General features: G+C 38.6%; 1 protein-coding gene across 2 annotated transcripts in view; it reads left to right on the top strand.

The window, feature by feature from the left end:
- GLIS3 (GLIS family zinc finger 3) overlaps window positions 1-18,599 on the top strand; it is a 451,227-nt gene that overhangs the window by 380,161 nt on the left and 52,467 nt on the right. For both annotated transcript variants that reach the window (XM_036331014.1, XM_036331015.1), the window contains one exon: window positions 3,935-4,079. In XM_036331014.1, the coding sequence (XP_036186907.1) occupies window positions 3,935-4,079 (145 nt within the window). The remainder of the gene's footprint in view (window positions 1-3,934; window positions 4,080-18,599) is intronic.

The following is an 18,599-nucleotide window of genomic DNA, read 5'->3' as shown; positions in this document are numbered from 1 at the left end:
TTTATTATTTTGAAGTCTGAAGAGAGACGTAATAAGAAACGGTTACATAAAGTTCGTGTGTTAAAGACAGTTGGTTTTTTATAATTTCCTATTTTCACAATTTGTTTTCTCTCTTCATAACAAAAAAAAAAAATTAGCTCTCCTCAGGATTCTTAGAGCCTGATGTTTCTGTAAGCGCAATCCCTCGACAAGCAGCCTCATCGTGGCCTGAGAACTTGTTTGAAGTCCACCCCAGGCCCCCTGAGTCAGCAACTCCACGGGGCCTGCAGGTGCATGGCCAGTTCTGAGAACCGCAGTGAGAGACCATCTCCCATTGAAAAATTTTCCTTTGTCTTTTTTTAATATTCCTAGCAGCTAAGGAGATGTGTTTGAAATACACATTTTATAATTTGTTTCATATCCATAGTTGAGTTTCTTACTCCAAAGATGAAACCATATTTTATTGAAAGACATCCCTCCCAGAAGATTCTGCTGTGTGCCTCCTGCCTCACCCATGAGGCATTCCTGGAATGTTTAAGAGCCCGAAATGATCTGGAAGGGCCTTTGCTGGTCGTCTGATCTGGGAGGGAGGGCAAGAAGGACCATAAACTTACATATCATTTCATTACTGCATTTCTATGCATAGTGCTCTCCCTTGGCAATTTTGCACAAGGTCCTCAAGGCTTGTTCAATTTAAGAAGCAGTTTCTAGAACCATGCCTAATCCCAGAGAAAACCAAATTAACTCTCACCACAGAGTCAGATGGAATCACACTCTTGGAAAACAAGAATACTTGTTGAAACTGAGGAAGAAATGCCTGCCTTTGACTCCAGGAGGAACCCTGGCCAAGAAATTCCTTGGAAAGACCTCATCCATACTGATAACTGCAAAACCCTAGAGTAGCTGGTAATAGAAAGCAGAGAGACATCATGTATGTGCTTAGCAGAACATGTGGGCCCCAGATCACATGTTAACAAAGGAAGATAAATTAAAAGTGATCACCAGAACTCATTCTTAGCCTTGATTTTTTTCCAGTGTTCCTTACACAGCATGTGTTAGGTTAGTACCAAAATAACAAACATACTTTCCAAAGGCCCTGAGAGGGCTAGGCAGAAACTCAGACAGTCTTGGTCAGAGATTCCAGTGAGGCAAAGCTGAGGAAATGATAATAGAATTATGTCTCATTCACTCCGTGTGTTAAATGCTTCTCCCCTATAATTAGGGTCATATTCTTGGACTAAGACCTGGGCATATGTTTGTCTCTTTATGAAGCTTTTGAGATCCAAGAAATATTGCTCTCTAAATAGTAACTTTGCTGATGTTCTGTGTGTGTGTGGTTTTTTGTTTGTTTTATATATATATATATATTTTTATTGATTTTTTACAGAGAGGAAGGGAGAGAGATAGAGAGTTAGAAACATCGATGAGAGAGAAACATCGATCAGCTGCCTCCTGCACATTTCCCACTGGGGAAGTGCCCGCAACCCAGGTACATGCCCTTGACCGGAATCGAACCTGGGACCTTTTAGTCCGCAGGCCGACGCTCTATCCACTGAGCCAAACCGGTTTCGGCCTGTGTGTGTGTTTTTTTCTGATCAGAGTCATTTTTGCTGGCATGATGGAAGTGTTTAACCAGCTCTCTATATAAAAAAAGCCACAGTTTCTAGCATTTGCCAGTTTCTATGGTATATATATTCTTACCATGATCAATTTCAAGCTATCAATCTGACATCATTACATGGAAAGTTTGGAAAAGATACACCCGATTGACACTCTTGAATTGGTTTAACACCAGCCTCCAACAAGTCGTTGGAATGCAGAGAATTTGGAAGCAGAGGAAAGTATTTAAAAACAAAACAAAACAGAGGAAATAAATTCATGATAATGACAGTAGGAGCAAACATCAGTTTTAATATTAGATTACATTTTCTTACAGTGTTTTTTTGTCTATGTGTTTTTATGTCATTGTTATTTTGTCTATATAATTTTGTATTTTGCTTTTATCATCATGAGCATCATTTTAGTGGTTACATAATATCCCATCAAATTGATAATAAGTTCATTTATTGGCCCTAATTGTGGACATTTAAGTAACATTATCTAAATTTTTATTGCTATAAATAACACTCTATATCATTGGAATATTGTGTATAAATATTCCTTCACCTTTCTTCTCGGTATATCCTTAAGTCAAATTTTATGATCAAATGGTTTAAATTATGGGTTTTGGAAAAATATTGTGAGATACCATCTAGAAAGTTTGTACCAATGTATACTTCTACATTGTTTAAGATGGAGGAGGTCAATGGGTGGGGGGGGCGAAGGAGGGACATCTGAAATACTTTTAATAATAAACAAATTTAAAAAAAGAATGCCTCTCTCACTGTACCTTAGCTACCGCTACTTTTTTAAAGGTTTTATTAACTTAATAAGTTAAAAAACTTTAATATTGCATTTCTTTTAAGTGTGCTGTATGTTTTTTTAATGTTTATTGTCATTCTGTTTTGCCTATTTAAAGTCTTATGTTTATGCCAAGGCTGCGTGGTGAGGCAGTCCCCACCCAGGAGATTCTGCTGTGTGCCTCCCACCTTAATCATTAGGTAATTCTTAGACCAGAGATGATTTAAGAGCTTTAACTGATCTGGAAGGACCTTTCCTGGTTGTCTAATCTGGGAAGGAGGATGAGAGGGACACTAAACATACTCCCTCTCCCCACTACATCTCTGGTTCATCTTCTGTTTCTCTTCTCTAGGCCCCAGGCTCACACCACTCCAGCCTTACTGTTCCTCAGATAATCCAGGCACACCACAAGGCAGACAGGTTCTTCCTCTCTTTATGTCTGTATGGCTCACTCCCTCGCTTCTTTCAAAGCTTTTTGCAAGTGTCATGTCCAAGAGGTTTTCCCTGATTTCCTTTCTAAAATTGCCATCCCTCCTCCCTCCTCACTGTCTTTCTTATCTGCACTATTATTCCACTCTGGAGTATACTTTCCCTAACATGGGATTCCTCGAGTCTAGAGGTGTGTCTGACAATAAATATTTGTTGGATGAATAAGTATACTCCAGCCTGGGTCTGAAGGTTTAGTTTTGTCTTGATAAAGACAATATTAACTTATGTATTTCCTTTAAACACTGGAGACGGTAACTACTTGCAATATCTGTAACAAATACATTGCTAGGTTTTTAAGATATTGTATTTTTATATAAGCAGAAGATATTTTTATGTAACAATCTCACGTTGTGATTTTTTCCTATTCAAATTATATTTACAGAATTCTTTTTCATAAAGAGATCAGGTAACTTTTCACCTAGATTTTATTCTAACATTCTTATGATTTGATTTTTTTGTACTCTAATAAATAAAGACTTTATTTTGTTATTGTGATAAAATGACCATCTAAATGTTTTTTGTTATGTAACTTACTGTTGGGATTCTGTTTCTGTTAATGACATTGGTTTTCTTTTAACCATGTTCCATAATATTTTAAAATTTAACTTGTGTATTTTCCTGTCATGTAATATCTATAGGCACCAAATCTCAATGGACATTTCTGAATTATCTCCAAGATATTTTCATAGTGATATCTCTGTATTTTAAAAGCACTTTCCAATCTGGACTAAATATACTTGAGTTTGTTCTGTTATCGCTACAAGTTCTGATAAGATACAGAGCAAATACAAGGAAATATAATAGGCAGTTGAGTTCTCAGAAGTCAAAATAACAGGACTAAGGTCAAATCTGCCTCTAGCCACACTATTTTTCCTGAAGCACCTGCCAGGTGTTATGAGGATTAAAAAACTGACCCTTTTATTGACTCTCTTAAGCCCATAGTTGTTGCTTGATAAATATTTGTGGATTAAATTGCATTGAACCTTAGGGCATGATGCCATTCTAGGACAGTATCCCAAGTAACAGCTTTCCTTTCCATCTGTCTTCTGTTTTCTCCTTTTCTTAGTTGCGGTCCAGTGCAGAGCTCCATCCTGACTTGCTCACAGATTGCCTCACCGTGCAGCCCCTGCAGTCAGCCACGTCCCCACAAGATGCTGCCACTGATGGGGCAGTGGGATGCTCCCCGGGGCCTGGGCCCGAACTCTATCCAGGTAATGACAGCAAAGGCAGGCCCAACCACATCAACTGATTTTCTCTAGGCACCTTCACTCTGGTTAAAGGGAATGCTCACATGAAAGAAATTCTTCTAATATCGTCTGTATTTTGCTTTATCAGTGGACTACAAATTGTCACCCTCCATACTGTCCCGTCTGAATTCTGAGCACAGTTTGGCAGCAGACTTTTTTCTCATTAATAAACAAAGTAAAATAATGCATTAACTCTTTTAGTTCTGGGTTTCTGCCAAAAGTTCAATGCACCCAACCTTCCCAAGTATCTCAAATTTATTAACTGATATAGACTCAAAGGAAATGCTTCCCCCTTAAGCAGATAACAGATTTCTTAATGGAACAGTCATTGTCTTCTTTGCATTTTAAAAGGAAGCCCCAGGTTTCTAAGAAAAATAGCATACCAGTAAACCAACTTATAAGAATGTCCATTATTGTTTGTTAACCATTGCAGGGGTGGGGGGAGATAGAATGGCATTCCCAGACCCCCAGACCCATATCCTTCTGCCTGGGTTTGAATAATAGATGACTCCATATTTGGAAAATGTCATGTGTGTAGTGAAAAATAAGAAAGGATTAATTTGCAATAAGAAAGCTTTTTTTTCCCATTTACTTTCTTAACTTGGATTTTTATGCATCTTTCACTCTCATAGTGATGATGTACCCCTGCAAACATAACTGATTAGCATCCTCATGTTTGGAAAGCCCTTATTGTCATGCTGTGACTCTGATAGTAAATGTCCCACCGGCTCCACATTTCAGGCAATGAGAATTTTCTATTGTCTGTGGATTACAAATCTCACTCCCACCCCCATCTGATTCCAGGGCCAGGTTTTGGCAGCAGACTTTTTTTTCTTTTTAAATGTTCTAATAAGCCATAAAGAATTAAGAATTTACTGATGCATAACAGTGGAATAAGAGAAAGACATGCTTGTGTAACTTGATAAACTCTACAGTTCTCAGTTGGTCCAAAGGCAGGGGAAAGGGCATTAAGCAAATACAGTGTTTCAAGAAGGTCAGTCATCAAGACACCAAGAGTCAGTGGCCCTTTATCAGTTATTTTGGCTACTTACTCTCGGAGACCAACACAGCTGCGTTTTGAGAACCTGGGACATGGGATTAAACCTTATCTGAAGGGCTGAACAAATCTTACAGAGGTTTGTGGTACAGGTACATATATACACATGAAATATGTCAATGTACAATGTTTTCAGCACACATAAATATTTTGTATTAGATATATACATGAAAAAAGCGTGACTAGCTTGACCAGCTTTTGTTTGTACACATGTCTGTTTGATTTGCCACATATTTGATATATGAACATTTATTTTAGCACATTAACAATCAGTTTAAAACAGCCAATATAGCACTATTTTTTTTAATCCTCACCCAAAGATATGTTTTTATTGATTTTTTTTTAGAGAGAGGGGAAAAGAGAGAGAGAATCATCTATCAGTTGCCTCCCATATGAGCCAAGACCGGGAATCAAACCTGCAACCTTTTGGTCTACGGGACAACGCCAACCAACTGAGCTATTGGCCAGGGCCCTCTAATTCTACAGTCTATAAATTCATGATTTTACTAAAGACCTGAAACACAACAGTTAAGAGTCAAATCTAACCCAAACCAATTGCAAAATGGCCCAACATCTAATATATTTTCTGATGATGGGATAGTCTTGTTCATTTAAATCTCTTGGAAATGGATTTGGAAAGCAATGAGATCTCTGTCTTTGCTGTGTGTAGCATACATCTGTGTGGCTCATTTTCAAAACTTAGGAGTCACCTTTGTCTTGGTGTGTATTTTTATATTTCTGGTAGTGTCTTTAAAATTTTTAAGAGATTTAGTTTAAAATGGCTTTGTCATTCTAAATAATTCCTCTCTTTGCACATGATACATTTAAAAAATTATTATAGTTATTTTACAATTGCAGTTTACTTTCAATATTATTTTGTATTGATTTCAGGTATACAGCATAGTAGTTAGACAATCATATACTTTGCAAAAATGGTCCCCTGATATTTCCAGTACTCAACCTGCACCAAGCATAGTTATCACAATATTATTGACTCTATTCCCTATGCTGTACTTTACATCCCTGTGACAGTTTTGTAACTGCCAATTTGTACTTCTTAATCCCTTCACCTCTTACTCCCAGTCCCCCCTCCCTACCCACCTCCCCAGCAACCACCAGTCTCCTCTGTGTACATGAGTCTGTTTCTCCTTTGGGCCTCAAAAAAGATTTTGAGCTCTTAACTTTGAGCCTCCAGCTCATGTGGGTGAGGTGCCATAATTGGCAAAGAGTCTCAGTTACCACAGTATCAACAGAGTATATTCAGATTGATTTGAATTTTCTGCAACTATGGGGACAGGCATTTGAAACAGGCATGTGGCCATCTTCCTTTATCCTGGAATTGTACTCCTTGAGTAAGCTTATAACTGTGAAAGTTTATCTTCCCTATTTCTTTTTTTATTCCTGCTTCCCTCAGGTTCTATTTTACTTTCTTTCTTCTTGCCTTTTCTTTTAAAAAACTGGATATGCCTTCTGTTTTCCTATGTAGGCAACAAACAGAACAAAACAAGGCAGGAAGAAAAACTAAAAAAACACAATAATTTTAAGCCTTTCTTCTTCCTTTTAAAGTTCTAAAAATCCACTTGCCAGGAGCACGTGTTCACACCAGTTTCAAACCTGTGCTAAAGATCTGTGGAAAGAAGCCAAACAGTGAGAGATGCCAAAGGAAAAGGAAACTGTTTATCAATTAGTTACATGTAAAATCTGAAGTGTTAGGGCAATTTGACAAAGATTAAGACTTGGCTTAGTGGCAAAAGTACTTGGAGTCATTCCCTTTACATTCTGTTATACAAAATTGAGAAAATATTTATTTAATGATTGTCAAGCACTTAGACTTTTAAGTGCTAGCAAATTGATTTACAATAAAAATATTTTGATGGACACCTGTTCAGTATATATGGGCATAGGATCAGAAGTAGTTTAGCAAGGAGCACCATGATTTTTTTGAAGCTACCATTGAGGACTCATGTTTTGTAGAAGTCATGATTTTGAAATGGAAACTTTTAGTGGGTAGCAGAAAAGGATTTGTGAGACTCTGGGAGAGGGGTAGTTGGCAGAGCATGAAAATGAACAGGGAAGATGGCAGTTCTGACACGTACAGCTCTTGCGAGTCTCTTAACATGTTGGCTTCCCTTATTGAAACAAACCTTTCAGTTGACAAGTTGGAGTTTGACTGGAAAGGAATGCCTGAAAAGACTTTTATTTCTGTGGGAGAAAATAGTACCCTAGGCTAAAGCAGCCAAATATCACTTGAGGCCCTACTGAAGGTGATTTTAAAAGCGAGGTGTTTATTTATCTACTTGGAAATCCCGGGGCTCCCCAGGCCAGCTCCTCGGCTAACCTGAGAGCGATTTAGTGATCTAACAGGAAGTCTGGACAGTTCTCAATCAGGGCTCACTTATATTGTCTGTCCTTTTGTTCAAAAGTGCTGTACCTCAGATAGTACTGTCTTGGCCAGCCTGTAAATTCAGGTGATTGTCTGATCATCCAAGGGAGTAATATCATAGCCAGTAGATTGAGGTGTGAATGCCACTTTTAAGGTTTAATGCCTTGTAGATATTCTCATCAGCTCCCTGAATGAAGGGATGAAGCAGATAAGCCTACAGTTAGTCTGCAATATCATGGACAGCCTGGGCCAGTGCCTGGTCCTGACAGAGAGTCCGTTCACTATCAAAGAACGCTGTATGGAAGATCTGTCTGGTGAGTGATCACAAAAGTTACTGTTCCCTCCAGATCAAAACTGTACTAGAGGCTCAGTACAACATAAGCTTTGAAAATGGTCTTAGCCATGAAGATCTCGTAGAGACCAGTGTGGTTGAGATGTTTGAGATTCACAGAACACCATCATCAAGTGAGGAGTTAATGCAGCTGGAACAAGGAGATCTGCAAGAATGAGGGAATTTTATTGGTACCACTTCTATTGGGTTTTGAAATAATTACCATGTTTTTAGAGCTATTGAATTATCCCAATTCTGAATGTAACTTTAGATCTTTCAGGGGGAAAAGGTGTTATATTCATATATTATAGGGAATTGTAGAATGAAAATAAATACATTTTTAGAGCAGGAACTTTTGAAGTCATATATTGTCGTTCCCTTCTCTCCCCCCTCATTACTGAGAAATGAAGGCTTCTCTATTACAATAGCATCACTTTTTGTAATAAATAGCACCATATTAAATTTATACAGGATTTAACGTACTTTGTGAAATAGTTAATGTTTCATTTTAATGTAATTTCATGGGATATGTTTTAAAACATTTTCTACATTCTTAAGTTAATATATTTGCTATCTTGGGACAACTTGCAGAGTTGTAGGGGTTAGAAATAATTTTCTATAAAACCGCCTCATATAATCTACTCTCAAAAAGTGGTTATTAATTTAGGGGCTTCATTAGAATGTTCTTAATTGGCACACAAATTTCCCAATTGGTTAAACTTTATAGGAGAATTGTTGAAGATCAAATAACAAAATCTATATAAATGTCCATAATCTATATAAATGGTCATAGAGCATTATAAAACATGCAACAGTTATTACTTCAAAATTTTGGCTTTGTTTGAAATTTACCAAGGGTGAAAAAGGGACAGAACAGCTTGAAACTGGTGGTGGACAGAAGGTGGTAGAATGGGGCAACAGAAGCGATTTATAGGGAAACATTTGGCAACAACATCTTTCTGATGTTGCCTTGAACTGCTGTCAGAATCCTGTATTGTTCATGTAACATCTCTTGCATCTGTGGTTTATCCACCTACTATAGTTGGATTGCAGAATCAATGAGCATAGGAACAAGCCTCATTTTTCACTTTTGTAGAAACTGATAGTTAAATCTACAGATTCGGCCCTCCCTGATCCTGAGCCAGTCCTTTAGTGTGTATTAACTCACCTGGCAAACCCGTGAAAATACAGATTGCTGTTCCTCACCCCCAGAGTTTCTGAGTCAGTAGGTCTGAGTGAGTCTGAAGAATTTGAATTACTGCTACATGTTTCTAGCAAGTTCTCAGATGTCATGGGGTGCTGCCAATCAATGAACCACACTTTGAAAACCATTGCTCCGGATCATAAAATGTAGGAATGTGACTTCTAGCAAAACACGATCTTAATTTTGACTGATAGGAGTTACAATAAGAATTACTCCTAATTAACCAGATTTTGGGAGGGGGGAGTCCTTTCACAGTGGATATGTATGTCACATCACCATGATGTACATTTTAAATGTCTCACAATTTTATACTTCAAATGTCTTTCATACTTCAATAAAATTAAAATTTAAAAGAATTTACAAATTGGAGCAAAATTTTTATCTAAAAACAATGTGATGGAAATCTGTCCACAAGACAATTTAAGGCTGTGGTTGATCTGCTGTATGTATATACAATGATAAATGGAATAACACCATTCTGGTACTTAAAATAAATAATTACAAAGATAATAAAACTAAATCAAGTAGTGAAAAAGCAAAGAAGAGTTTCCCTATAGGATATATTTCTATTCCTCGCTATAGAAAAACTATAGATGGATAGTAAGCATGTCTTCCCACCAGTACTCTAGTGGCACTGCACATATTTTGATTAAGAGTGAAATCTTATAACCACCCAACTGAAGAAAATTAAAATTCCTATTCCCAGCCAGCACGGGGCATTGTATGTATGCTGCTCATGTTAATGACTTTTTATGTTTGAAAGCTGCTTAATTTGGTGCTTCAATTTTCTACATATTCCTTTATATTCATGTTAGTTTTCATACAAGATTAAGCTGAGTTATTCAGTTTTACAATATGTACAAGTTTTTGCTGTAAAAATATTATTGTGGGTGAATAAAACCAATTCCACAACTTTTGAGGAGGAGAGGAAAATAGTGACACTGGGCAACTGTAGTTTTATTTCCTTAGGGCAAAGTTAGGATTGTCTTTTTACTATTATTTCTTTTTTCCCTCATTTTATGTTATTCTGCAGGCACTAAAATGGGGTGTGAAAAGGAAAGGTTGGATCTACCTTGTTTTGTATGGACCCCAAGCAGGTTTTAGGAAAAAGATGGGTGGCAAGACAGAGAATCAGGACAGAATTTCTCAAATGAGGAACTAAAACCTTCTGTGATTAGGAAGTCATGGACCAAACTTCTGGGCCCAAAGTTCTGACTTTCTGCTTCAACTGAATTACCTTCCAAGGAAAGAGAGATAAGCAGTTATGTCTCTTTCAGGTGAAGAGTAAAGAACATAGAAAGTGGGTATTTTCAGGGTGTTTGTAATCATAGCAAATATTATTTTTTTATACATGTGTGAGCGCTGAAAATAAATGAGAAGAAGAGTATAAAACGTTAAAATGAAGGACGTTACTGAATTAGATTTTTTATGTTTTACTATTAATGGTAATAAGAGAGCACGTTGCAGGTGCTGAAGAGAAGGTTATTGTGGGATTGACTCATTCCAGGGGACCAGAGCGCTGTTTCTGATCACTGGCTCTTACAGTGTCTTCCTCATATTGTCAAAGAATGACTGGCCTGTTCCGGTGCCCTGAGTGCCTGGAACAATTAAGGCTGCTTGGACAGCAGGCACTGATTCATCAGCAGTTATAACTGCCTCCTTGGTGGCTTATCTGAGTTTTCCTGCCTGAATTTCAAGGCTGCTCTGGCATCACTTTCGTGCCACCATTTCTAGTTGCCACCTGGGCTTTGCTTCTGGGCTCCGGTCCTGTTCTCCCAGGGAAGGTAACTGCTCAGGTCTGGCCTCTGCTCTGACTACCCGCCAGCTCACCCTAGAGGTCTGTTGACGTGTAACTATGTCCTAAGTCAGGGGTTTATCATCTCCCTTGGAACCTTTCCCTGGGGATTTAGTAAAAGTCCTATTTGTGTCTTGTAGGAGAGATGGCAGAAAGGGAACCTAATCACTATTGAAAAGAAAGGGGGATAAATGCTTATCAGCATGCATAGGAAAAGGCACAGTGTGCTTAGCAAGTTTTGTGAGAGGTGGATGCACTTCAGGAACAATGCAGTGCAACACCTGCCTCTGCCACTGGTCAAGGAGCGATCTAGGGTCCATCGTTGTGAAGTGTACTAAGGTACTACAGTACATAAAAAAGTAATGGTGGGCAGCATTTAATGTCTCTGTTCTTAAGTCATATATTGGCCATGCTTTATGCCATCCCTCTGACTATCTGCATAGCCAACCTGTATTTAAATGGAATATTTACAAATAGAAATGGTACTTATTCCTTTTACTCAAATTTATTTTCCTCTCAATAAGATTGGTTGTCTGATTGAATGACACACAGAGTGCTTAGAACACTGCTTAGCACATAGTAACTGTCCAGTACCTATTAGCTATTATCATTGTTGCTTTTATCCAAACTCTAGAAAAATACATATTATAGTTCTGTAAAGCAGATAGGGAACAGGTACCACAAATTACATTATTTGCAGTTTTGTTTTCTGCCATTTCAGTTACCTGTGTTCAATGGCAGTCCGAAAATATTAAATTAAAAATTTCAGAAACAATTCGTAAGTTTTAAAGGGCATGCCATTCCGAGTAGAGTGATGAAATCTCACGCTGTCTGGCTCCATCCCACCCAGGACGTGAATCATCCCTTTTCCCAGGATATCCACACTGTATACACTCCCCACCCACTCGTCACTTAGTAGCCATGTATTACAGTGTTTGTGTTACCTTTATTTTACATAATGCCCCAAAGCAAAGACTAGTGATGCTTGCAATTCAGATTTGCCAGCAGAAGCCTCAAAGTGCTTCCTTTAAATGAAAAGCTGAATACAGCACAATAAGATATTTTGAGAGAGACAACATTAATGTAATTTTTATTACACTATATTGTTGTAATTGTTCTATTAGATACTGTTAACCTCTTACTTTATGTAATTTATAAATTAAAATTTTTAATAGATATGTATGCGTATGATAAAACATAGTATGCATAGGGTTTGATACTCTAAGTCAGTGCTTCTCAACCTTCCTAATGCCGCGACCCTTTAATACAGTTCCTCATGTTGTGGTGACTCCCAATTTCATTGTTACAAATTGAACATAATTAAAGCATAGTGATTAATCACAAAAAACAATATGTAATTATATATGTGTTTTCCGATGGTCTTAGGCGACCCCTGTGAAAGGGTCATTTGATCCCCAAAGGGGTTGCGACCCACAGGTTGAGAACCGCTGCTCTAAGTGGTCTCAAGAATCCGTTTGGGGTTTTTGGAGCATATCACCTATGGATAAGAGGGGTTCAGGGGTGGGCAAACTTTTTGACTCGAGGGCCACAATGGGTTCTTAAACTGGACCGGAGGGCCGGAACTAAAGCATGGATGGAGTGTTTGTGTGAACTAATACATGTTAACACTGCTGCTGGTGAAGGAGCGGAGGGGAGAGCAAGAGAAGCCTCCGCTCTTTCGGCTCCGCAGGCCGGATAGAACAGCCGAACGGGCCGGATCCGGCCCGTGGGCCGTAGTTTGCCCACGGCTGGGTTAGATATAGTACCCTACCCACTACTACCACTTAAAAGAAAAAAATGGGAGGAAAATGGAAGCATGAAGAAATTGGGAATTTAATCGACATCATTGAGTGAATAAATTAGAACTAAAATATAGTTCTTCATGTTTTTTATTTCAGTAATTTACCCAGTAGTTCATTTAGCATTTTTTAAATTAAGGAATTATGTAGGTCTCTAAAGAAAAACAACCACAACATCACTTGGTGGCAATGCCTCCAAATTCACAAAGTATATATTAGCTTTAGATAGATATTAGGGTTTCCATATTTATTTATTATTACTTTTTAAATATATTTTATTGATTTTTTTTACAGAGAGGAAGGGAGGGGAATAGAGAGTTAGAAACATCGATCAGCTCACTCCTGCACACTCCCTACTGGGGATGTGCCCACAACCAAGGTACATGCCCTTGACTGGAATCAAACCTAGGACCCTTCAGTCCACAGGCTGACGCTCTATACACTGAGCCAAACCGGCCAGGGCTAGGTTTTCCATATTTAAAGATTGGTATGGTTTCTATGGTTTTATTTTATAGAGACAGCATGCAGTCATTAGCTCCAATCCTGGCTTTTCACTCACTAGATGTTTAGTGTAAGGAAGTTACTTTTCCTCATCTATAAAACAGTGGTAAGAATATTGATTCCCTAGGACTGCTGTAAGGATTAAGTGGCATCACATATAATAATCCCGTACACCCCTGCAAGCTGGGATGTGCTCAATCAATCCTCTTTTCTTTTTTTCCTTCCTCTCTGCTTAAAAGCTTAGAGAATTACTCATGAACCAAGTGGATGCCTAAGACAGGGACTAGAGCCCCTTCTACTCCTTCCTTTCAGCACTGAGTGCCAGTACTTGGAGTTCAGAAGTAGCTGTCCTGAGATACAGCATTCCTTTCCATAAGAATTCAAGTCAAGATGAGGACTCAGAGCTCCCATATTCAAGACCTATCTTCAGATCTATAAATTCGACAGTTTTTCTGTTGCCAGGAAGAGTTGAAGTATACTCAGGCTGGTCATACAGAGTACCAGTATGCCAGGCTGAAAAATTAACTTATTCAACAGTGATGAATCCATGAGCGTGAGGTAGATGGAGGAATGAAAAAATAGGGTGAATGGCCTTGACCAATATGGTTAGTTGTCCAGTCATTGTCCTGGCCTTGCTGAGGTCTTAGTGTCCTTCCTGATGTCATTGACTCTTCCAGGCCATGTTGTTTACCTCAAAGTACATGCTAAGGTGTCAAGAAACTATTCTTGACTTTTTACTTACTTCAAATTTAGTTGCCAAATTTTAGAAACAGCCCCCTAGTCTTTTCATGATGGTTCTTAATAGTTAATACACAGCAGACAATGTATTGCCCCTCGAACCTGCCTGCCTTTGTTTTTGCATGGCCTGAGAGGATGGTTTTAAGATTTTTTAATGTAAAAAAGACTACTAGCCTTTAGATGAGAACAGTTGGTCAAAGAATTGAGAACATTGCCTCTTGCCTACAAAGCCTAAAATATTTGTTTCCTGATCACTGTTTTATAATTACATCTGGGACATTTGTCAGTGACAGAGTGAAATCAAGGAAGCTTGTGGCTCCCATGTGTTTGATCAAATTTTGTTTTAAAAGTCTATCAATACATAGAGGTTTGTTTAGTCCCTTAATAGTTCAGATTTATCAGATACTGTAGTAGTCTACTAGTCCTGGGGTTTTTGGAGATTTTTCTCTAAGGCCCAATATTTAAAGCAGGTGAATCAAGACCATTATCTAGCACTCCTACTCCTCTCTGGGGCCTTCTATGGAACCCCAAATGTAGTGGCTCTGAAATGGAATTATGGGTAGAATTGTCACACTGCAAACAGATATCTACAGAATCAGCCCAGGCCCATGGTAGGATGGGTGTATGTCCTGATAATGTGATTCCCCCGTAGGAAGAAGCTTCCCGGAGGCTGGCATGACTTGGTTCAGTTATGATGATGCCAGGGCTTGCAGAGATGTCAGAGGGAGCAGGCCTTGTTTTATTCTACCCAGGTCTATTTTTCCTAAAAAGAGGAGTTTCAAAGCCTTAAATATCAATGAATATGTTTTCTAAAAGCCAGGCCTCTTGTTGACATAAATTGATGCCCAGGAGAAATGCAAAAAGTTGAAATATCAAACTTTAGGAACCCATCTGGTCACATTCCAGCAGGAAAGATGCTTACTTCCTCAAAATACATGTTCTGCCAGCAACAAGGATGCTTGAAATTTACATAACTGAAGACTGAGCCTTCCATTCCAAGGTAGAGAAAGTTTTCAAATAAGAATTCCTTGAGAAAGGCTATGTAGGGGCATGAATTCTTGATAACACATGAATGATTTATTAGAGTTAACCTTGAGAATAAACTAGGAGGTAACTAACACAGAGCACCTAAAGGCAAAATGGAAAGAGTGTCCACTTTGTGGGCAAAGTGTGAAAAATGAGAAAAGGGGGTTCTCTGGAGTCACAAAACCAATTTCATCAGCTTTCCAATTTTGCCCAGGGCTGGTGGTCATTCCAGACTTTGGTTCCCCAGAAGGGCTGTTGCTAGCTGATTCTACAGAGATAGGAAAGACAGAGATTCCTCAGCAGAGTTCGGTGTTGGTACATGAGCCTTTGAGTTGGCTACGAGAATATTGCATTGAACATTGGAGTGACTAGTTGTGCTAAAAATCTGTTTCCAAGAAGCCTTCCCTGTGGAATGTTTTCAGAAGTCACGTGGAAGTGGTGTGGGTGGGGTTATCTCCACAGTATCTGCAAGGGAGGAAACAACGTTTTCAGTCAACATGGCACAGGTGGGAGATAGCAAAGGGATGAATAATAAGGAGCTAGAGAACTGAATACTTTTTACTAAAATTTTTGGTTTTGTTACCAAATTGGATTTTATTTCTAAAGAAGGAGATGAGACTGATTCCTATAAGAGCTTCCAGGAGTTGTTGGCCCTGCCTACTTCATCTTCTTCATTATGTTCTCCTACTCTGCCTCATATGGAAGATAAAGTAACAGACAAAGGAAATACTGACTTTCTCACAGAGTAGTCTGAGTTGTTTGCCTGTTCAAATTATTTCATTAACATTCTGTGTTAATAACTCTCTGAGAGTGATTAGGTTAAGAGGCAAAGGGAAGAAAAATAGGTGTGAGATTTGAGGTTAGATTGGCATGCATTGTCTGGAAAAAGACCCATGAGGGTTGCATAAAATGTTGGTCCCAGAGAAGTTGAAAGAGCTGCCAGAGGAAGCCATTCGAATTGTAACAAAATGTCTTTGTTCTGAAATGCAGATGTTTCAGGAGCTTTTCCTAACACAAGTTAATTACACCTGGTATTTCAGAATGTTTGCTGGTAACCTTTGGCATCTATGTGAATATCGTCAGCCATTATCTTCTAGTTGTATGGAGGTGTATTCCAGAAAGGCATATAAGCCTGTATCCCCCCTCAAACACTAATAACTTCCTCCCTGGCTATAAATCCAGGTGCCCGATGTGGAAATGTAATTGGACAGACTACAGAGGAGTTTGGAGCTCATGTGGGAATATCTATTTGTAAGAGAACCTGAATATTCATGTAACTGTGCAGACATCAATACATTCTCATTTTACCTTACTTATTTCTGTTCCCCAGTGAACAGCACTGCTCTTAAGCTCAAAGTTAATAGGCATGTTCTTCAGAGATGTACGCTCTCTTACCTTAATAGAACATCTCCCTAACAGATTTGTTTATCAGTTGCTAGGTAGCTCTCCCATCAGGTGACACAAGTATGTTTTCTTTGTCTTAGGGCAGTGGTGACAGTTGCCATTGTTTGCCATCAATTAGCTTGGGGTAGCATGTCAAGGATGTATGGGTGGTGTCATTTTAGTCTGACAGCCACACGATCTGGTTGAGAAGGGATTGTTTCATTATCCTCTTATCAGGGCTGCTGGATAATGATACTCTACACTGCATAGTAGGAGGAGGGAAAAGACAGGCAGAAAGAATAGATTTTTAGGGATTGGCAGTATTAAAATTATTCATGCCTCAAGGAGAAGGGAAAGATTAGAGAAATGACTGTGCAAACCCTTAAGAAGCTACTTTTTCCTAATACCGGTGGAATGTGGAATGATGCCCTTCCTGATGGAGATGGGGGAAGGGGAAATGCCCAGGCATAGGAAGAAAGAAAGAGGAAAACTAGCCCCTTTTGCTGATAGGCAACAAGGCAAGGATTAGCAGTGGCATCCCTGCATTCTCCAATTAACCTCAATATCAAACGCAGCCTTCCCAGTGACTCTGAGGCCCTTTCCTTGTTAGAAAACTCTCTCTGGTTTGTGAATTTAGGTCGTGAGAGCATTTTCCACTGAAAGGCAGTGCAATTAAAGTGTTCCAGGGTGAAATGCAAAGAACTGCAGAAGGCATTGGGGCCCAAATTTTCACTCTTGGGGAGCAAAACTCCAGTCACCCCCAATACTTGTCATTTTCTTCAGAATGACTGAAGGGATGTCGCTTTTGAATTCAGAAAATTGACCGTGGCTGGACTTTCATGCTCTTGGAGAAACAAACAAAAAGAAGTGCTGAAAATGTAAAACTACTCCAAGATAAACTAAGCTTCAAGAGGGACAATTGTGTTGACATTTTAGTAACAGCCCATTTTCACTCCTTAACGAAGTGCAGTCATGCATGAAAATGACTTGCTATCTTTTAAACTGAAGCGCATTATGGATTGTAACTCAAGGTGTGTATTACTCACATAAAATGAAGTACAACATTTTAACCCTGTGAGGATTCTTTCTCAGGCTCTGAACACTTTATAGCAACTTGCATTAGAAAAATTGAACAAAAAATTCTTACTATTCAAGGAGATGTTATATACTGGTTTGCATTTTAAAATGACCCTCATCCACAGTTTATATGTAGATGCATCTTCAAGAGACCATACCCCAGCGATTTTCAACCTTTTTCATCTCATAGCACATATATACTAATTACTAAAATTCTGTGGCACACCAAAAAGTATATATTTTTGCCAATCTGACAAAAAAAAATAGGTATCATTTTGATTGAAAAAATTCTAATTACGTACCCTTTTTGCTCCAAAGTGACCATTTAAAAAATCAAGTGCCTATGCTTGTATATAAGGGTTTCTAGTACCAAGAATTAACCAATCAGACACAACCTTCTTATGTCATGTGACCAATAAGATGCAACTTTATTATATGACCTATATATTTATGGTTTCAGACAGGGCATTCACACCATACAGCTATTGGGGTGTAAGCTATCATCATATTTTTATTTGACAATCTAAGGAAAAAGATGTCAGTGCCCCTGACTAAATAATCAGGTATTGCATGTTTTAAAAATTCTTGTGGCACACTGGTTGAAAATCACTGCCATACACTAAATTAACCATTTTGGAGCCACTATGTTTTTCTCTTCCCTATCCTATTAGTAACAGTAATCATTATCATAACCCATATGACCAAAGAATAGCAACAGTGGTTTATTGAGCACTTAACCATGGCCCAGGCATTGTGTGAAGTATTTTGTATACATTATATAATCCTCCTCACCATCCTGTGAGGCATTGTCCTTATTTAAGATGCAGAAACTGAGCTTTGGTTATGTGACTTGCCCGAGACACATTGCTAGTAACTGGTAAAGCTCAGATTCAAACCCAAGTCCATTTGACTGCCAATGGGTGCGTTTTGTTCTCTTAATAACCACCCTGACACATGATCTCCTTCTAGTACCCAATTTCTGGTGAGGCCAAAGGAGCCAAAGTTTTCATCGAAGTTCATCTGCTTCCTGAATCCTTCCCAGGTTCACATTTCTCCTGGGAGAATGCGGGGAAGAGACAGACAAGATTGAACTCATCATTTGAATGGGGCCTGTAATTCTTTTTAATATATCTGTGAAAGTCAACTAGCCTGGTGTCATGGATTAGCTTACTCTTCTGTGCTCTGACCCT

Source organism: Myotis myotis, unplaced genomic scaffold (assembly GCF_014108235.1).
Source record: "Myotis myotis isolate mMyoMyo1 unplaced genomic scaffold, mMyoMyo1.p scaffold_m19_p_12, whole genome shotgun sequence".
NCBI lineage: Eukaryota > Metazoa > Chordata > Mammalia > Chiroptera > Vespertilionidae > Myotis > Myotis myotis.
Note: the sequence above shows the minus strand (reverse complement) of the source record. Positions and strands in the feature narration are given on the sequence as shown.